The sequence below is a fragment of the Atractosteus spatula genome, chromosome 7 (genome assembly GCF_055471065.1).
Source record: "Atractosteus spatula isolate fAtrSpa1 chromosome 7, fAtrSpa1.hap1, whole genome shotgun sequence".
Classification (NCBI taxonomy): domain Eukaryota; kingdom Metazoa; phylum Chordata; class Actinopteri; order Semionotiformes; family Lepisosteidae; genus Atractosteus; species Atractosteus spatula.
In genome coordinates this window covers 46,837,951-46,859,133 of record NC_142712.1, presented here as the reverse complement: position 1 = coordinate 46,859,133, position 21,183 = coordinate 46,837,951, and the positions used below count along the sequence as shown (strand labels likewise).

The 21,183-nt window shown below is 40.0% G+C and overlaps 1 protein-coding gene across 2 annotated transcripts in view; it reads left to right on the top strand.

Annotated features, from left to right (window-relative positions):
- sema6d (semaphorin 6D) overlaps nucleotides 1–20,832 on the top strand; it is a 101,755-nt gene extending 80,923 nt beyond the window's left edge. Inside the window, exons 3-20 of one of the 2 annotated variants that reach the window (XM_088921350.1) lie at nucleotides 8,124–8,286; nucleotides 8,826–8,937; nucleotides 9,140–9,200; nucleotides 9,391–9,453; nucleotides 9,559–9,660; nucleotides 9,937–10,027; nucleotides 10,340–10,459; nucleotides 10,850–10,938; nucleotides 11,555–11,772; nucleotides 11,856–11,987; nucleotides 12,251–12,406; nucleotides 12,515–12,688; nucleotides 13,099–13,239; nucleotides 13,466–13,543; nucleotides 13,749–13,807; nucleotides 14,185–14,241; nucleotides 14,962–15,129; nucleotides 16,569–20,832. In XM_088921350.1, the coding sequence (XP_088777476.1) occupies nucleotides 8,175–8,286; nucleotides 8,826–8,937; nucleotides 9,140–9,200; nucleotides 9,391–9,453; nucleotides 9,559–9,660; nucleotides 9,937–10,027; nucleotides 10,340–10,459; nucleotides 10,850–10,938; nucleotides 11,555–11,772; nucleotides 11,856–11,987; nucleotides 12,251–12,406; nucleotides 12,515–12,688; nucleotides 13,099–13,239; nucleotides 13,466–13,543; nucleotides 13,749–13,807; nucleotides 14,185–14,241; nucleotides 14,962–15,129; nucleotides 16,569–17,875 (3,240 nt within the window). In that variant the 5' untranslated portion in view covers nucleotides 8,124–8,174 and the 3' untranslated portion in view covers nucleotides 17,876–20,832. The remainder of the gene's footprint in view (nucleotides 1–8,123; nucleotides 8,287–8,825; nucleotides 8,938–9,139; nucleotides 9,201–9,390; nucleotides 9,454–9,558; nucleotides 9,661–9,936; nucleotides 10,028–10,339; nucleotides 10,460–10,849; nucleotides 10,939–11,554; nucleotides 11,773–11,855; nucleotides 11,988–12,250; nucleotides 12,407–12,514; nucleotides 12,689–13,098; nucleotides 13,240–13,465; nucleotides 13,544–13,748; nucleotides 13,808–14,184; nucleotides 14,242–14,961; nucleotides 15,130–16,568) is intronic. The other variant, XM_088921352.1, reaches the window with a different exon arrangement.
- Nucleotides 20,833–21,183: the final 351 nt, after the last annotated feature.

Sequence of the window (21,183 nt, the reverse complement as noted above, 5' to 3'; positions counted from 1 at the left end):
TTAATAGACATCCAGACGGTGTCCATGGCATCTGTCCTTAGGAAAATCCTCAAATCACATAGCTCTTTTTCCTCTGCTCTGTCCAACCTGCCCCCAGTAAGTGGATATCCGTCAAGATGGATTTTTATTGGCAGAGCAGGCTCACACTGCGGATTTCAACCATTAAGGTCCAAGAATCCCAGATTGTCTGCGTAGATGTACATGCTAGGAGATACACACTGCGGTGCGACACCCCTAATGGTACGTTCATTATATTGGAATAAACTGTTGTCTTCAAATTCATTTTACAAAACCTCTAAGCAGCTACATTATGTGAAGATGGTATAACGAGCTGGCATGTTATTATTGATTGCAAACTGCAATGCTAAGTAATTTGTCAAGGCAGGTTTTCGCAGGATGTCAGGAATAGCGAACCTGCACTTAGGAACACTTAATTATGGATAGCCTTTTGGAAATCTACTGTATATACAAAAACTTTTTTGTTTCATGGATACAAATGGTTAACCAACTCTTTAAAAAGCACACACCTAGGCAGAATCATAAATGCTAAATTGTAAATATTATTTTTTATCCTTTTCACTTTAAAGTACAAAAGGGGCGATATCAGGGATAATGATCAATTCTGCGCATTTCCAAAACAAAAATAATTCGCGTTGTCCTAAGCGTTTTTGGGATAATCAACTACAAGTGTTAAAAATCGGATATAAGAGTCGCCTCACCATTGGCAATTACTGGTTGCGCCCTTTGCTCCTGCGGTCAAAATTATTTTAATTCGACATTGTTGTTCTCCCAAATCATAGTAAGAGCTTGTCAATGCTTGTTATGCCTTCTGTCTTCTTTGCATTGGAGCTTTAATTCACTTTAAAACTGGCATCCAACCACGGTAGGCAAGGAGCATACCTACTTATTTTCTGACATTTAATGCACAATGTGTGTGTGTCTAATCACTTGCTTAAATGCGTAATCTTGAACAAACAGCGATATCACGCAGTAAGCATTGAGCTGTATTTACGGGTTTTTGCTATGTTCCCACCCTTTCTCTTGGCACGCACAGGCTGTTTCACCTCTGGCAATCCGTGTTATACCTTATATCCACGTTTCCTACCTCTTCTCCATCCGTGTCCGCATTTCACTACGAACAGATTTCAAATGACTACCTCAACAGTTGTGATGGCTCGTTTTCTGCAAATAATGAAGCACAATAACCCGAATAAGCAGAATTACCCGAATAAGTCTCACTTCTTTTAATTGTTGTAAAGAAATGTAAGTCTTATCGCATATTTAAATACGTTACACTGGTAAGTGGTGCTCCACTCTTTGAAATTTGACAGAAAACCGTGATGTTGCTGCTTGGAAACTCCGGATACAATGTTTAGTGAAAGAAAATGAAGTATTTCGCGGTGATACTGCGAAGCTATAGAATCTAGCGCCGAAAAATAGCAGCTCCCAGAGAATGCATAGGATTTCTGTTTTGGCAGTATCTGAACGTCTGAAGCCAGCACAGAGTCTGAACAATTGGAAAAAAAAATGCGGCTCCTCTGTGACCGCTCCACATCATCCCCACTGAAAACAAATCTGTTAAAGATTTTACAGCGTGCTTATTTGAGCTGGGGGATGGGTAAGAGGGGTACTGCTGGGTCACCATGATCTAGGGGCCTCACTTGCTGCAAAAAAAAAGGCAGTCAAGCAGGGAGAGAAGCCAAAATCCACATCCAGGGAGAGCGCAAAGGAGAAAGGATTGGGGGAGGGACGCCAAGCAGAGCCCGGCTTATTGGTAGGCAGCCCGGGCTGTTCTCTTGATGGATTGACTCGAAATGGATCGAATTACACCACTGGCCGTGCATCAGTTTGTTTTTCTGCTGGCGTATTCCGCTGCTAAGAAGTTGGGGAGTTTGGAAGATTTCGTTTTGTGGAGACTATTGCGTGAGGATTTTTAAACACCGATTCAGATGAGGTGAGTTGCAGAAGAGAACCCCGATTTTTAATGGATCGAACTAATGATGAGCTCCGAGGGGGAAAAAAAAGCTGCGTTACCTAAGGTGAGAGATTTGAACACCGTGTTGCAGTCAGTGTGGAAATGCTTTTCATTAGAGCCAACTCGTCTGTCTTTTGTGTAAGTACAAAAATAGTAGCTGATGAGCTATTTTTATGTATCGGTTGTGCTGATACAGGTGCTGTTTTAATTCTTTTATAAATAGATGTTATCTTTTTTTCAGTCTTGCATTGCGCTTGAAGTAAGGTCTTCACACCAGAGCGCTGCTGCTTCTACTTGTTTATATATTTTTTTAGTTTTTGTAAAGTTAACGTCGGGGAGGGAGGGGGTAAGGTAAAAGGGGGGGTGGGGGTGGCTGCCTTCTTCCCATTTGATCGGTCTTGAGCTTTGAAGATCAGAAAGCTTAAAGCTGGGCCTAAGGACAGATTGGTTGGCGAGTCAGCGGTTAGAGACTGTTTTTTGGTATCGGAATTAATGGTTTTTCTCTTGAGGTCCACAGCGGGATAAGGGGACAAGAGGGTAAAAAAAAGTCTTTAAAACGTGGACAAGGAATTAAACAGATTTTTTCCCAAATGGATTTATATCATAGACGAAAGAGACCTGTTTGGATCTAAATTTGTTAAAGTGGACCCGACAGTTTTCATGAATGTTTACAAACTTCCAGGTAGGACGAGACGAATATTATTTTCAATCGCGACCATTCTCTTATATATATATATTTGCTATCCTTTATAAAGGATATGCGGGAAAACAGTCGCCACTTCTTTGAGTGTGTTTTTCTTCTTCCAAAGCTTACTCTGTTTTGGACGGGGATGCTCTGGCGATCAAATTAATGATAGATCAAAATGTATGGCACTGGGCATTTTTCTGAATATGAAAGCCAAAGTAAGTCATTCGTGGCGATATAGTGGCATATGGCAATGCAGCAGTTTGTTTCTGTGCTTATACTGTTGCTGTTTTTTGTTCGTTCATATGTTGCATGTGCTGTGCAAGACGATGTATTTATCTGTCGGCAACTTTTAATGAACGGACTACATTGTAAATCGAATAGTGTTAAGGGTAGCTGCAGTTTTTAAGAATTTAAGAACGTCTGTCTGTTCGATTTTGTAATTAATATCAATATACGATACTAAGTAAACAAAACCATATTTGTGGAAGGTAATTCTTGTTCACATACAATTTAGAGTAAAATATTCTAGTTAAAGGACTACTGGTTTTTAAAAATCACCTAGACTTCATGTATGTTACTGGACAGAGACGTCAGTTGCGTGCTGTTCATTTCGTTATACTTGTTTACGTTTTTCTATGCTCTTTATGAGTATTTGGTTACTGAAAAACGTTTTCAGTTTTTATTTCTACGGTGTTATACGTCTACCCCGATTTGAAAATGCAAGATTTCTAAGAAAAGTTTTACGATACCCGCGTAGGTACCCGGTATAAATTCCCGAAATTAAACTGCACAAAATGCATCTAAAATTGCGTGCCGGGCGAAGTGCTTAAGAACAGCTGTATGTGCATAGGCTATATTGTCATGTTATGAAAACACAGTACAGACGTAGTTGCACTTAAACATTTCCCGGAGGGGTTGTTCTGGAATCGACCGTATGCTTTAATAACTTCTGGAGTTCGAACATAGCTCACTTTAAGTTAACCCATTCTTCCGTTTTTGTTAATCTCGAAGCTGAAAAAACTGGGAAAAAATTGTGCAAACCACAAGTTTGAAAACTCATAGGGCTGTAGAATTCAGTTTTTTTAAAGCGGCTATACGTGGATATAACTAAATACTTTCGCTTATGGCGACTTCAGTACATGGAATTTACATATGTATTTCCCCCCAAAATCTGTAACAAGGGCATTTGTATCCGGGCTTATTTCTCTCAATGCCCATCCCCCCTGACGGTGAAGGAATCGATCCATTTGTTGCCGGTCCCATTACCTTTTGTCACTTTTGCTGCTCCCAAATCTTTGTTCTTGTTTGCGTTGCAGCCGAAGGAATTAAGCCGCGGATCAATAAATCAATGTTTCACCCATTTGCGTCATAAAAAATCGCTTAAAAATCTAGCGCGATTTCCCTATCCGTTGTAAGTAACATTTACTGAACAGTTTAGTATAACAATTCATCCTTAATATCTTCTTTTCTGAGAATAGTGTGACTGTCTGGCTGTTCTCTTCCGGCAGATAATAGATAAAACGTTTGCTCTGGCCGTGGAAAAGAGGATTCATTAAAGCTTTTCGAAACGTGTCCGAGGAATACAGGATTTAGTTTCCACGGGCATTTAAAGTTCAGTTTCTAAAAACACATTTCTGAACCAAAACACGTGTGCACACGCAGAGAACTAAAACCTACTCATCTACACATCAATCCAATTGAAGTCCTGTTGCAAAATGGTAACAGTCATAATATTCTCCTTGTGAAGGCGGAAGTTCCTGGCTGAGTCACAGCTAGTCAATTATTTTATTTGAAATCATGTCGTTTCTTGGATATGATTTGATGATTAGAAGCTGATGTCAGCTGTTGTGTACGCCACAGTACCAGGATTTGTAAGCATGGGAGTTGAATATGTTTAGAAAAAAATTTAAAACCGGCATATGTGCGAAGATCAACATTTCTTCAGATGGATAAATGATAAGTTGCTTTTTAGCCTGAAATGAGACTTGATTTTATAGGTGTATTATATTGTACACTCGGAGAGAAATGTGAAGATTTATTTTTCTTTATTCCTTAAGTCAAATGTTTTCCCTTCTGTTTAACGGTACCCTTTAAACCTCAAAATAACTTCTAGTGCTGCAATATTTTGCCTGAAATATGATGAACTTACTGCTGACCCCTGAAATTCCCATGGATTCTTTTCCCTCCCGCGGAAAAGTGTGATATTTCAGCATTTATGTACATAATTTCTTGGGACAGCTGTTCTATTACTGATAATTTGAAAGCACAGGTTACTCACACAGATTTGAGTGTTAAACAGCCAAGTGCACCCTGCTCTCTCAAAGAAGTAAATATTTAAATAACCTCCAAGATTAAAATGTGCTCAGGCACATATATTAGTTTAGTTATTCTATTACCCTTTCTTTGCCACACCTATTGTTAACTAGCCAAGATTAGCATTTTAACAACCTCAGAGTGAACTTCTCCCTTTCTCACAAACCTAAAGGCTGTGTACGAATCATCAATCATTCTGTCTCTGACCACAAACAGGCTGCTGGCTCCATGGGTATTTGAAGCCATGCAGAGATCATCAGACTGTTAACAACACAGCTGGCTACAGCCATTTTTTTCTTCCACACCACTGGCTGCATTGTGAGGCAGTAGTAACTAAAGTTAACATCTAGAACATGAGGTTCCTATTGTGTGGCTGGCCTGGCTCGTCTCGGATCCCATTCGCTAAACACACCTGCAGCTCAGTTTTGCGAGTCCTAAAAGGTTGCTTGGGTGAAGAGACTCCAATTTCAGAGTTCAAACAAGGAGTGGGGGGGAGGGTGATGCATCCTGTGCCAGTACGATTAGCCCAACAAGTCCCAACCTTTCAAACTAATCATTGCATGAACACTAAAAGATTAGAACTGTTGTTTAAATTGTAAAAAAGCAAGCAAAAATAAAGGCACGTAGAAGTTCACCTACAAAGAAGTGTTGCTCTCTATAAGACAGCATATTCTGTATGATGGCTTTCCTTTGCCTATGTATGAAAAGACCAATTTTCATGTAGTACTGCACAAAATCAAAAACCAATTTACCAGTTATCTGGTTTCATGTCTTCTCGTTACTCTGCACAGCATGGTACAGAATGATGACTAAAGTGACCCTATAAAGCACAACAATTGCGCAGTCATGTGGAGCCATGACTTTGGGTGAGATGTACAGTGACATGCCTGCCTTGTGCATAGTCACCCTTTGTCAATGCTAGGCAAGCATCACATCTGAATTGGAGATGCTAGAATCTCTAGGAAGGCTGCTTGGTGCACATCAGATATAAATGTCTTTTGTACTCTGATCCTGTAAAAAAATCTTTGGCCAATGTTCATGTTTTTACAACACTAATGACTCTGGACAATTCTGGAATGAAGCCAGGGCAGTTGGTTAAGGAGATGAGGTGCGTGACTGCAGAAGAAAAGTGAAAACGGAGATACAGCAGTTCCCGGCTGGGCGTGGAGAAAGGTTAGACTCTTAGCATGTTGCGTGACTACTGCAATGCTCACATCTCTGAATGAGCCTGCTCGCTGGGGGACAAAAACAAGAAACTGCATACAGCCATTCAATAAAAAAGTTCTTTGCTATGGTCTGAAAGGTAATTTTAGATTTTTGACCTTTGAACATATTGTATTTCTTTTTAATTAAGTGTCTCTCACAAACCCTTATTTGTTCTATATTGCAAAAAACTAGGAGTAATTACATTGTCCCCAATATTCCCCTTTCATGTTTTATGAGTAGTGAACAGAAATTATGTTATTGGACCCTGGAGGAAAAATTATCTGTCCCTGTTGAGTTCCTATCATACATTTGTCAACTTGCAAAGCCCTCAAAGAGCTGTTCCTTTAAATTAGCTATTTGTAGAATGAAGGGAGGATTATTGGAGAATGTGGTCTAAGGACGATTTCCCAGCCCTTACTGATTATAATGACCACTTTTCTGGAGTAGCAGTCCCTTATGAAAGTTTGCACTTCGGACCTAGGTAAAATGTAAGAGGTGCCACAAATGGACAGAATTCTTAATACCTTCTGTTAAATTCAAATCAAAATAAAATTTTGGAGCTATAAAAAACCGAGAGGTAAAAATAACAAGAACCCAATTTATCAAAAGTTGTGCAGAATGAATTACTCCCAGTCTGCCACCAAGCGTTTGCATCACTCAGAAGTTATAACAGCTTGTTTTATATAGTACTTAATCAACCATGTCCAGTGTGGAGTGGAGGCCTGTAATTACAGACATGATAGCAATGCTAATTTGGTACCAAACGAGACCAGAAGCCAAGCTAGATCAAACGTGGAATATGCACTGCAGTCTTTTCAGCACGCTCACATTAAGCAAATTGTGCTTCAGCACTGATAAAAAGCTATTAATGTTGACTTAAACAGATTGTGGAGGTGAATGTGTTCTATTTCCATTGCTCTAAACTATCAGTATTCTTAGTGGATATAAAGTTGATGCTATCAAAAGCTTGGAGCAGGTGTGCAGCAGGGCAAATTGAAAAATTGTCAATATTGACGTCTGGCTGTGCTGGAAAGAGGTACAAGTCAGCGATGTACAGAGACTGTTACTGTGCTTTACTTTTGGTATTCTGCATGAGTCTCATTAATCCGTGTCCCTGGCCGTTTGTTGTCTCAGAGTAAACTGTTTATATCCATTCAGGCACTGTCGACATCAATAATTTGTTTGGCTCATAAATATTTGACTCTAAAAACGTTCATTAATATCCGTGCAGTTTGTATTGTAACGCTATTACTTCAGGGCCCAATCCAGATAACTCATGGAAGAAGTGCTACCTGTCGTATTTACTGACCCACAAGAACTAGGAGCAATGTTCTAGGGGCACAGATGTGAGATAATGGCACCGAGTCACTGCTTGGGGTTTTAAAATGTTTGCAGCTCAATAAATAAATAAGAATGGGAACTTGGTTTACACTCAACTGCCCAAAACTAAAAGGGGCACACAAGTAAGCGTGCATATAAAAACAACTCCCATCTCCATTATGTTCACAGTGTCCAAAGTGCTCGTCTCTGGAGCTTGCAAGCCTTCCAGGTCTGAGCCCCATTTGACCGTTTTCTTAACCTATACAATTTTAGATGTCACAAAAGGCAGTTATCAATTACTGATGCAGAGATCACAACAAAAAATAGCATATGCCAACACTGCAAATACGAATGGCCATTAGGGTTCTCAAAAAAAATCCCAAAACTGTCTGTGTGCTGCACACGGACAGTCATCAGAGGACTGCCTGAGTGCAATTAGTTACACAAAGGGCTGCAGGAGTATGGAACGCGCTACCCAGGCATGTTGTTGAAGCTGATACCTGGTTTCTTTCATGAAACGGCTGGATGAGATCCTGGGATCAGTTAACTACTAGCTAGCCAATGGGTCAGTCAAGCTACAAAAGTGAGGAAGCTTATGCCTGGTGTTTTTGTTTCTTGCAGGTAACATCTGATTTCTTCTGAAGCAGAAAGTATTTCCTTTCTGTGCGAACCATGGGCCAGAGAATAGAGTTCTTCCTTGGTTTGGTGCTTCTCGCGACCTCACGGCTTCTAGCACTTAGCTTTCCTGAAGACGCTGAGCCTCTCGACACCGTAGACTATCACTGTAAGTTGTGTGTGCACAAGTCATCGTAAAAACATTTTTGCCAATTGTAGTCTCAAGTTGGCTCATGCTTCAGGAATACTTTATTTCCCAACCCTCAGACTGCTAGAGGGGCTGTTATTATTATTTATATTGCTGTTATTAAGTTTGTCATGCCAGCAGATTACCGAACAGGAACTGTGTAGGTGAAATTTACCACCCCACAGCTATGCTTCCTCAAGGTGTGGTGATATATGATCACACTCAATATTAAAAAAATAAACTGCAGAATACGGAACTATACATCTCCTTATCAGTCTGAGGATCAGGGGGACTTAAAATGTAAAGTTCTTCAGTTACTGTGAGAAAAATGCAAAAATCTGCTGACACAGTTTATGTAAGCATTCAGAATGCATCAATGTTACATTCTTTAATATTCATTACATTACGGAGGGATTTAGTTTAAACCATTATACATGGCATCTATACAGTTAATCAATACTCCCTATTGATTGTGGTGCTCCATAATCCCAAATAATGCTGTTTCTCATTTCGGCTTGCAGATTCCAAGCAATATGCTGTATTTAGAGGGCGCCCTTCAGGCAATGAATCTCAACACAGACTGGACTTCCAGCTGATGATAAAGATCCAGGACACGCTTTTCATAGCTGGCAGGTAAATCTTTAAAAGACTCTTAATTGTATTGGAGTGATGAAACATCTGTGCGATAATATATACAGAAAGTATTGATTTGATGGAAGATTTAAGTAATACTGCAGATTGCAAAGCCATGACTTTCTGTGTTGGTATTAAAATGGTGTCCTTTCTATTGCAAGCCCTAATTATTCTCCACTTTTAATTTTCTCTCTTTGTGTAGAGACCAGGTCTACTCAGTAAGTTTAAGAGAAACTTACAGGAATGAAATCATCCCGTACAGAGTAAGTTCCCTTGATACTGTAACAGTCCAATTGTGGTTTGCAATGTTCTCATCTTACAAACAAGCAGCTGTGATTTAAAACAAAAAGACAATGTTATTGGTGAAATGCCACCAGGAATCTAATGTTGTTGTAACAAAGACATGAGAATGAAAGTGAACAGTTTGCAAACATTTTTCCTTCTCATTTACAGAAACTTACCTGGAGATCAGGCCAAGCTGACCGGGAGACCTGCGCTATGAAAGGGAAACACAGAGTAAGCTTAGCCTTGAAATCGCTGCTGTTTTTTCATTCATAAAAATTAAACCAAACTGTTTTCCTGAAATAATATGTTGTCATGTATCTTCCTCTCTTTTTGAAGGATGAATGCCATAATTTTATTAAAGTGCTAGTTCCCAGAAATGAGGATCTGATATTCATCTGTGGCACGAATGGCTTCAATCCAATGTGTAGATACTACAGAGTAAGTAAACGTCACAAAACCGTTTTCCTTTTCCTGCTATGTAATCAATGTCCAGTGGTGTGTGTGTTAATAGGTTGTTTTGGTGCATTCTTTTCTTACAGAACTGACTTAAACAGCTTGCTTGTTTCCCAACTACCATTACACAACTACAGTGTGAAATGTCTCTTTAAGTTATGGTGATGCACGAAAGTCATGTTTTTGAGCCTGTATCAGCCTGTGCACATTTACCTCAGAAGCCAATCAACCAAAGTCCATATCTGTGTTTTTTTTATCCAGCTGGATACCCTGGAATTTGACGGTGAAGAAATCAGTGGCTTGGCGAGGTGCCCGTTTGATGCCAAGCAGACCAATGTTGCCCTCTTCGCCGGTATGAAAACTTCCAAATAAGAAGTCAGAATGATTAATGGCTCTTTCAGTGCTGTGGGAATTTAAGATTCAAAATATGAAGGCTCAGTGAGTGCCAAGCCTGATCAGAAACATTATTAATCATCATTTTCATTAAAATGAGCTGCACAATGGTGCCCATAGCAACCGGGCTTTGTGAGTGTCAGAGTTAATAAATACACAAGCGTTTTTTAATATTATCTACTTATTGCCAGCATCACAGGTCATTGTCCAAAATAAATATCGCGGTTCTACAGAACCAGTGCCTGACCTTTCCTGTGTAATGTCATTTCAGATGGCAAACTGTATTCAGCGACAGTGGCCGACTTCTTGGCTAGCGATGCCGTCATTTACCGCAGCATGGGGGACGGCTCAGCCCTGCGGACAATCAAGTATGATTCCAAGTGGCTGAAAGGTAATGGGCATTTTCAAAATCTGGTACGATTTGATCCATTTTACCTTTGCAGATGTGACTCTCCTTAGTTGCTGTGTGGCATGTAACTTTTCTTTACAGCGAAGTTACACTGAAGTGCTCTTTTATTGCTGCAGTGTGCATACAGAGGTTTGGAGAACAGAACCATTTATGTTCTCTTATCTTAAGCTGTGAAAGTTCCCCCTACTTTTCTCCTCATGCTTCACTGGGCACTCATGGAGATTTCTATGCCTCCAGGATGCAGGAAATTGCTTTAGTTGATGTGTAACCTTATACTGAGAGTTACTGCTGCCGGGGTGATAAACACACAGGTAGATAATTATTCCTACAGTTTGCATTTAACTTAACTTAATAAAACATCCTGTGTTTCAGAACCTCACTTCCTGCATGCTGTGGATTACGGGAACTACGTTTACTTCTTCTTTAGGGAAATAGCGGTGGAACACAATAATTTGGGAAAGGTACGTTTCAAATGCTTACATGAAGGTTTTGTTTTTAAATTACAACCTGACTGGAAATATTAAAAACCCACTTATGAGCAATTCATTTCAAGACTTTAAAGAATTGTCTTAGTGGGTGAATAAGACAGCTCCCTAAAGGTATAAGGATGCAGTCTAGTCTCATCACTAATGTTGAAATTTACCAATACTTTGGGCTGGGAATCTCCCAGCAGGTTTTTAAGCACTTTCCCTAAAGCTGCAAGTTAATAAATATTTCAGTCGCACTAATGCAGAGCATGATACCTGTACTGTGATGTAGATTTGCAGTGGTAAATTATTAAGCTTGTTACTCATGGTTAATTAAAGGCCTTAAATCCCAGTATCTGTTCCTTTCTTCTTTTTTGTATTAAATGGGGGTATGCAGTGGGGGTTGGGAGAGCTGTCGGCACAGAGGTAGATTAAAACATTGCACCCTTTCAGGTGAAAGGCTTTAGATGTGCATGCTTTCAGATCCTGGCCGAAGGAACAGCTTGTATGGGCTGCGCAGGAATGGGTTCGCAATGCATTATTTAAACAGTAGAAGTGCTTTCATAAAACTGAATCTCTCCCATTTTGTTTCTCTCTCTCGGTCTCTCAGGCTGTGTACTCCCGAGTGGCACGCATATGTAAAAATGATGTCGGCGGGTCCCAGAGAGTGCTAGAAAAACACTGGACCTCGTTTGTTAAGGCGCGCCTCAATTGCTCTGTTCCTGGGGAGTCATTTTTCTATTTTGACGTTTTGCAGTCCATTACAGACATAATAGAAATCAATGGGATCCCCACCGTTATTGGAGTATTTACCACACAGCTTAATAGGTGAGTATCGAGTCACCGATCTCTGGAAGCAGCAACACTCCTGACTCCCAGAGTTTCTCATTTTTCATTTCTGGTTTTGACAGCATCCCGGGGTCTGCAGTTTGTGCCTTTTCAATGGCCGATATCGAAAAAGTGTTCAGGGGCCGGTTCAAAGAGCAAAAAACTCCCGACTCCGTTTGGACGGCTTTTCCTGAAGACAAACTCCCCAAACCCAGGTAGATCCCGATCTGAGGTGATGTGGTCTCCCAAAAGGTGGTGGCGGCAGCATAAATAATTCATTAACGATAATTAGAAACGTCACATGTTTGAGCCAGTATCGCCTCACGAACACCATATGCACGTCGGTGTATGTTTACAAGTGCGTGGCATGTTTTTACCATCTCTGTTATCGCATTTAATAAGCGGCTGACCCTTGCTGGCCCCTGTGAGTGTTCCCTTTCTCGTTTCGGGTAATAAAACGCTGCTGTGTTTCTTTCAGGCCTGGCTGCTGTGCAGGACAAGGTCTGGCAGAGGCGTACAAAACCTCCATTGATTTCCCTGATGAAACCTTATCTTTCATCAAATCCCATCCTTTGATGGATTCTGCCGTCCCCTCTGTCGGTGAGGAGCCGTGGTTCACAAAAACCCGCGTCAGGTGGGACTTTTTTTTTTGCAGAAGTCATCTGATCTCTCTCCAGTTGCTAAAAATGCCGTTTTGATCCAGAAATTGAGCAGTGTGCCCCCCTTTTTTTCGTTTTTGCAGGTACAGGTTGACGGCTATAGTGGTCGATAATTCTGCAGGCCCTCGTCAGAACTACACCATTGTTTTCATTGGATCCGAAGCTGGTGTGGTGCTCAAAGTTCTGGCCAAGACCGTCCCCTTCTCCCTGAATGACAGCGTCTTGCTGGAAGAGATTGACGTCTTCAACCGGGCGAAGTACGAAGTTATTTTCACTGTACCTTGATTCGTGTTACAGATAAAAAAATTTTGCAGGAAGTTGAAAGAAGCATCTTCTGCCATAAGAGGTCTTGATTCTTGCAGTTCTTGGCAAGCATCGTACAGTTATGGCATATTCAATGGACTTTAACTTTACCCTATTTTTAACTTTAAATTCATTTTTTGAACAACCAAAGGACCAGAAACACTACTGATGTGGTTTTAGAAAACCCTGCTCTGAATCGTAAGGTTCGCCGAAGCCAGGATTGCTAACTAAGTGTTTAGAACAAAGAATTAAATATCCCAAGACCTCCAATGTAGTCAGGATTTCTTTTCTCGCCTCTTTGGGTGATGGTTAAAAGAAAAAAAAACTAGCATGGTCTTATTTTCTTCTCCGTTCCTTATTCTAGGTGTATATCAAACAGCGAAGAAGACCGAAAAGTCGTAGCGCTGCATCTGGACAAAGAAAACCACGGTTTGTTCGTAGCCTTCTCAAGCTGCGTAATCCGCATCCCTCTAAGCCGGTGTGAGCGTCACAGCACGTGTCAGAAGTAAGTGAGCACAGCTGGCTGCCAAGATGCTACTTAACTTTCCTGTAAGCGATCTTTCACACCACGGTCAAGGCTAGCATCTTCTACTTCCGTTTTTGCATTCAGTCATAAAGTTCCACATGGCTGCAGCAGGTTAACAGGCCAGGGCATAAAAATGTTTTGTGGGATTCAAAGTGTGACTGCGCTCTCAGGAAGAGTTGTCTCATTCTCTTGTTGTGTGATACAGGGCCTGCATTGCCTCTCGTGACCCCTACTGTGGTTGGATGGCCCATGGATCATGTGAAAAGCTGCAGCCAGGCATATCGTACGTATCTCTTTCTGTAACTTTCTTTGGACTGAATTTTAAAAAGTTGCTTGGAAGAAAAGTGCCTCCAGAATTTAGCACAGTTTTTGGTAGGATACTCCAATAAATGTGTATCACCAAAAAGCAGACAAGTTTGTCTCTGAGTGATGGCAGTTGTTCATTATCCCAGTTAAGTGTCTCTTCTCTTTCTCTCTCCAATGAACAGCTCTGGGTATGAGCAAGATGTGGAATATGGCAACACAGTGCGGCTGGGAGACTGTCATGGTGAGGCTTTCACAGCTCTGTCACGTCCAATGACCCCAGTAGCTTGCAGTATCACACAAATAACCTTTTGTCACATTCTTCTGTGGATTCTTGATATGCGTATCTACAGTCACATTCTACTAATTTTGCACTCATGGTACATATACATACCACGCAGTGCTGGTACAGCAGATTCACAAAGCTGAACTGTTTGATCTGAACAAACACCAGATGCCAAATAACGTTTGTTTCTTGTACATGTAACTGGGCTTCAGAAGTAATATGCAGCAAATAAAATTCCCTTTTTATGATTTGAATAAAACCTTTTATAATTTGCAGGCACATTTGCTTTATTTTGGTTATTTTACACTGATTTCTTGTTCCTTTAATTCCTTTAGAAGTTTTGGCTACTACATCTACGCCAGATTACAAAACATTTGGCGATCCAACATCTGGTTAGTTTTTACTTTTTAAATTTTTTATCTTTTTTTCTTTCTTTAAGTTCAGCATATCTCAACCCTCTCTGCTCCTCTGAAGCTGCTGGCAATCCATCTTACCATCTTTCCTTCATTTTCTTGCCTTTACAACAATAGTGACAGATGAGCTTTTTCGTGCTTAGCGCACCATCGCTCTCCAACAGCATATTAGACCTATTCATCGCTGGCCGATCACATTTCTTCCTGTAGATTTTCATTTAACATCTCCTGCATGAAAATCCATCAGGCTTTGTCTCTTCTAAAGCTTATACAGGTGTCATTCTTCAATATGCAGAAATAATCCTACCTTTCCCTTTTAAATATGCATTTCATGTCAGACTAGCTGGAATATAAAGATTTAATAATAATTCTGTGCTTCTTTGAGTCTCAGATATTTTATTGTAAAATGAACAGGTTAGTTATCAGAGCACTCTGTAAATTTGGAAGGATATAGAAACTAAATTAACCATGTTTATACAAGATTAATTATTTTTAATGTGAGTAAATTATTTAAAATTAGCTAATGTCAGTGTACAAAACCTACCATTCTACATTTTTGTTATCTGGGAATAAGTAAAAGAAAAGAGCTGTATAAACTAACTGATATCATCGACCACGTCTAATAACCTGGTAGGCAAAGGTACGTTTTCATTCATACCCTGTGTGCACCAAATGTTAACAATCTGTTTGTCACCACAGACATGGAGTTGTCATCACCTCCAGTAACAACAATGGCATCTGGCCCCATAGAATCACCCCAAATCATTGACTCTCAGAAACCTGAACTGTTTGGTTCAAGGAAATTTGTGCTCCAAGATGACCCAGCCACTTCCCGTTCTTTTGATTCATTGCCAGGTGTACCGAAGGGTAAGGCCTTTTACAGGGAGTTCTTTAGTGCTGAATGGAAACCTGAATAATCGCTGCCATTAGAAAGTCTCTGTAAGTCAGCCAGGGTCTAGGACAGCACCTGGTCTTCGGATGACTGCAGTACAAACTGGGAGCAGCTGTGATAGTAGCAGCCCATGGTCCACTTACAAGACATGAGTTCACTCATAAAAAAAGACTTTTGAACTGCAATATTACTTCAGTGAGAGGAAGCACCTTAAATCACAGGTTTCAAGTGGGATTCTTAGCATAATTACAAGCAGCTATTCAGGCTTTCCATCAGTTGAGATGGCAGTGATTTTATATTTACTTATGATTTTATGTTCAATACTTTTGTATCTTTTTTTAATTTTTTGCCATGATTGTTCTTCAGTTCGAACTGTGTTTCTTTGTAAAATGTTTTCCTTTATACCTCTCTTTTTCACATTTTTTTCTTCTCACTGCCATTAGAAGTCTTTAACCTTGAGATTTATCCCCAATAAATGTTCAAAAGGCCTTGCCACTAACTCTATTTCCAGTCCCTCCTGTTAGATCCAATACAGCATTGCATGAGAGTTTTATGACTAACTTTACAAATGTCTGTGGTTACTAACAAATTTTAACAAAGTTTAAAACTACTGAGGGCCTGTAGCAATATGTGCTTAGGCAGATGCATTAACTCTTACAACTTTACAACTGTTTATTCCTTATAGATGGTTAACATTTTTATAAACCCTCTGTTTTATACATTACTGCTACTCCTTAAATATTTTTATTAACATGAGAAGTACTAATCTCTATTGTCTCTTAAACTGCATGCCTTTTGTAAAAAAATACCTTTTCTCTAGGTTCTTCACAAAAGTGCTCAGAATTAAACTGTTTAAAAATGTTCTAGGCTTGTGCAGGTTATTAATACAATTCTATGAAAGCAACTACTTGCCTGAAAGATTAGGATAGATACAAGCTCATTTTGCATTTGATATGTTGTTTCCATTATCTTTTCACCTGCCTGAGTAGACTTGAAAATTATTTTTAAAATTTCAATGAATTCTAAAAGAACAATTATAATAACCCTGATGGAACTCCAGACCCTGTAACAGTAGGCTTCCCCAGTGATGCACTGTGTGCTTTGGCTATTCATGTTGTCTGCAAATAATAACAGACAATATATTTATGTAAATGCTGCAACATTGATGCATATCTGCCATCTTATTCTGAAATCTAATCATGTTGGAAGCCAATAGTGTCAAGAAACTGCTGATGTATATTTAAAAATGAATGAAAAAAATGTAATGATATGAAAACTTAAGAATAGAGAAGAACCTTTTAGATTTGTCATTATAGCTCTGCAGTTACTTTACCGCTTTATTTAAACGCTAATAATTTGACTTTGCAACAATTAAACTTGTAGTTTTGACTTTCAGTTGTGCACTTTATTTCAGGAGTCTGGGATGTGCAGTCTGGGGAGTCGAACCAGATGGTCCACATGAACGTCCTGATCACTTGTGTTTTCGCTGCATTTCTGCTGGGTGCTTTCATTGCCGCCGTTGTGGTCTACTGCTACCGAGACGCATTCTTACGGAAATCAAGGAAAATACACAAGGACGCCGAGTCCGCTCAGTCGTGCACAGACTCCAGCGGGAGCTTTGCTAAACTCAACGGCTTGTTCGACAGTCCAGTGAAGGAATACCAGCAAAACATCGATTCGCCTAAGCTGTACACAAACCTGTTGAGCAATGGGAAGGACAGTGCACCTAGCGGAGACACAAAGACGATGATATTGAGCAGCCAGTGTCAGCCCCCAGAACTGGCTGCTCTTCCCACTCCAGAATCTACCCCTGTTCTCCAGCAGAAGACCCTTCAGCCTATCAAGAACCAGTGGGAGAAAGCCCACAATAAAATAAATGCTTCAAGGAAGGACTCTCCCCTCAAAAGTCCCCAATACTTTCCTGCCAGTCCCCCTCCTCACTCTCCTATGGGGCACTCTCACATACCGAGTGCCGTCGTTCTTCCAAACGCTACCCACGACTACCGGGCTTCCTTTTCCAATACAGATGTCCTCCGGTCAGAGAGGAAAATGCAAAATATTGATCAGCCTGCTTCTGGTAAACCCAGCAAAAAAGACCACAGGCGGTCGGTTGATGCAAGGAATACCCTGAATGATCTCTTGAAGCATCTAAATGAAACCAACAGCGGCTCCAAAGCCATTCTTGGCGACATTCCCATGACTCGCCAAAACCTGATGCTGGACCCTATGGCGAACGTGACCGAGGTTCCTCCCAAAGTCCCAAGCAGAGAGGCTTCACTGTACTCTCCGTCTTCGACCCTGCCGAGGAATAGTCCCACTAAAAGGGTGGATGTGCCCACTACTCCGGTGACGTCCACTGTGCAGATGAGCACTTTAGAAAGACAGAGGGGCTACCACCGGAATTCCTCTCAGAGGCATTCCATATCAGCCCTTCCTAAAAACATAAACTCGCCAAATGGCATTGTCTTATCAAGGCAACCCAGTATGAACAGAGGAGGATATGTTCCTCCCACTCCCCCTTCCAGGATGGACTCACATGGAGCACCTGTTGGTCATCCACAGCCTTCCATATCAAGGCAGAGTAGCTACAGTGGACAGGGCTCTCTCCCACGCACAGGGATCAAGCGGACACCCTCTATAAAACCAGATGTCCCCCCAAAACCCAATGGATTTGTCCCTCAGACTACACAAGTGAGGGCTGTGAACAAATACAGCTACTGAACATGTAGGTGTTGACTCTGTAAAAGGACTACAGTGTTTTAAGACCTGCTGAGGTTTTTCTGATGCTGCTGGAAGTCCAGACTGACTGTACTTGAAAAGGGGGGTAAAACAAATTGCAAAAGTGGCCAAAGAAGCTACTTCCGGCAGCATCCTCCCGTTTTCTTTTGTTCTTCTGCTAATGAAACCCGGATGGTCTGTTGCGAGATTTCTTTCGGCGCTCGAGGATGAGCAGCGGGTCGCGACATCCGTTGCGTTCGTGAGCCCGGAGCCGGAGAGAATGAACAAACTGCGCGGAGGAGCGCAATTGTTCATTTCATGCAGTTGTGCCGATGTGGCATTCATGATTTAACACACGAGAATACTTGAAGAATGGGTTCCATTATTCACTGCCACTGAGCATTGTCTTCCCATTAAATGTGAACTTTACAAAAACAAGGAAAAAAGTATGCATTTGTCTAGCCATTTGCACAAAATATCACAAATTTTGCATCTCTGTGATATTTTGAATTGAAAGCATATGGCCTTGACGCTAAAGAGAAATGCATTTATGGACGATTGTAGCAGAGACATTTCCTACAAAGCTGAATGTTTGACACAGACTAATGCAAATCCTGTGTGTAACGGTCTCACACATTAGGATGCACTTTTAATTGAAACACGAACAACACATTAGTTCCTAAAACTAAACAGGATATTATGCTCAGAGATCCATTAATGTCAGAATTGTTGAAGACATTAATCTTGGGTCAACTGTGTATGGGGTAACAGTCCAGGGTGCCTACTTGGACAGCAGTTTTAACTCGCTGAGAAATTACTAAACGTACTTGCTGCTATCTGTTAAAACTTAGACATCTGTGTGTTTTGGACTCGAAAGCATTGTCATGTAGCTGTGGTTCTCTGTTACATAAGCATTTTGGTCCTCTAAGACTGCCAAGCCACTGTGAATCGAAGCTCCAGTTTTGAACTTAGAGGTTATGCATAGCATTACTCGCAGTCTTTGTGCGGGCTATGTGGCACAGAGGCTAATTCTGACAGTTAGCCCATTCATGTGGGGCACTTGAGTTAACTATTTGGCTAGCATCTGAAATCAACTGATAATGTCACGGTCGTCATCACGAGTGACAGCTCATCCCAGGGCTGCTACAGGACAGGGCGTAGTTGGGAAATGGTGTACCCTCAACCTGAGGGCTAAGCGATAGAGAAGGTGTGTTCAGTTCATCGGTGGGGAGTCTTGTCAGCAAAGTGCATGGCTGTTACTATAGCTTTGCTCCTTAACACTCGTGAGATCTAAAAACAATGTCCTCATACCGATTTAAAGTCAACTTCGTATTATCATCGCATCCTTTTTATGGATACAAATGAATTCCAAGACCTACAAATCAGCTATCCCATTAAAAAAAGATAATAGGGCAATCATTTTAGAACAGTACCAAGGAGTCCCTAAGGGTCATGCAGGTAAATAACAATGTTGTGTAAATATTTTTTTTTTTGGCAAGTTTACCTGAATCTGTGCATTGTGTGCCTTATTCAATGAACATTATAAATACTGAAAACGTCAAGTGTTCTTGAGCCTTCATTGAACTTTTCTGTGTGCCAGTTGAACGTCTTATCTAAAAAAGAAGTTTTTTAAAAATTGGTTGAAGGAAACAAAAATACCAAAATTGCATTTTTACGAAAATATCATCAAAAAGTTGTAAAAACATTCCATTTTTAGGAGAAGGGATAGTAAAATACTTGACGTGAAATATTCTTTCACAAAGTACACTGGCTTTTCCCCATTTCATAGAAAGTCACCAAGGTTAATTCTGTTTTTGTAAGAAAAGAGCTGCCTTGCTAAGCTGAAGGACTCTTCAGTGAATGTAAAACACTAATAGAGTAGTACAATAATCTGTCTCCATTTTCGTATATAGAACATCAAAATGCTACCACTTGCACTTTGTACAGTAGCATTAAAAAAAACATCAGTCGTGGATCCATAAACCCACACAATAAAGAACTACCTTATTTAAAATACTGTCAAATTGTAGCAGAAAGTTATGGAAGTATGATAAAGCAAGGTGAGTAAATCTGAGCATACAATTACTGTTACACATTAGCAAATGTTTTATAGCCCACTGCTGGAATTGCCTACTTTAGTTCCTGTTCAGGATTGTCCTTTGCTGTAATTAAACTCTTACACATCTTTTTTTTTTAAATTCAGCATTTATATGGTTGTTATAAAAATTCTTCCCCTCAAAGCTTTTGATGTGCAGGTAATCAGAAATAAAATCTTAATATCAATTTATTGAGAGGGGACAAAATTATTTACTGTTTCAGTTTCTCCAACAGGAGATGTTCATTGTGAAATTTTATACACAGCAGTCAAGTCACAAATGTGAGAGAAAAGAGGAACTTAAACATTAAACAATGATGATTTATTCAAAGGAAAAACAGACTATAACCCAGAGCCTGTTCCCATATATAAATGTTAATGGCTTAATTCTTAAACTGAACATGCTTTGTAACCTATATGAGCCCCAAAGTTCAATTTTGTTTACAATTTTGAAAATCAATCATTTAGGTAATTGTCAGTACCTGCTCATAACCATTTTTTCTGTACAAAGTAAAAACTATTCGTGTGAACCATCTTCAAAGGTTTGTAATGTTGAGCTGCCTTGTATATTGCAATGTGAATTCAAAGTCTTTATGTTGCAATTTGACTTATTCAAGCCTTTACATTTCAGTTAAAATGCTTTGTGTGCAAATAAACCGGGATGTCAACTTTTTGTTTTTAAGATTGTGCAAAATCGGAGCCGAGATTCAGTTGTTGTATGTTTTACAGAGTACTTTAACGTGTAGATATCTTGTAAACTTGTACTGTGAATGTGTAAATAATTAAGTTCATTGCTTTTTCGTTGTTTTTTTAACACGGCATGTATAGCTGAAATAAAATATTACAGTGCAGAAGATTTAAGAAAGGTGACTATTTAGCTCCATCAGTAAAATTTGTAATACTCACAAAATGAAATGCTTTCATTTGAATTCCCCAATACTAGTTCCCCTCACAGATGTTTCACAAGTTAACACATTTTAGAAAGTTGTAAAAAATGGCCCAATTCTTTCATTACCAGAAAAGGTGCAGTGGATTACCGGAGATAAATTACTTTAGATTTAACAGTTACATCGGCATATATTGAAGTTGCACATTTACCAATTTAATTTCACTCTGCAATTCAAAAAATAAATTTTCTCTTGAAATTTGCCATTTTTTAAAAATAAAACAGCAAGTGGGTGCCTTTGGTTTGATAGCAATATTCTTAATCCGGTAC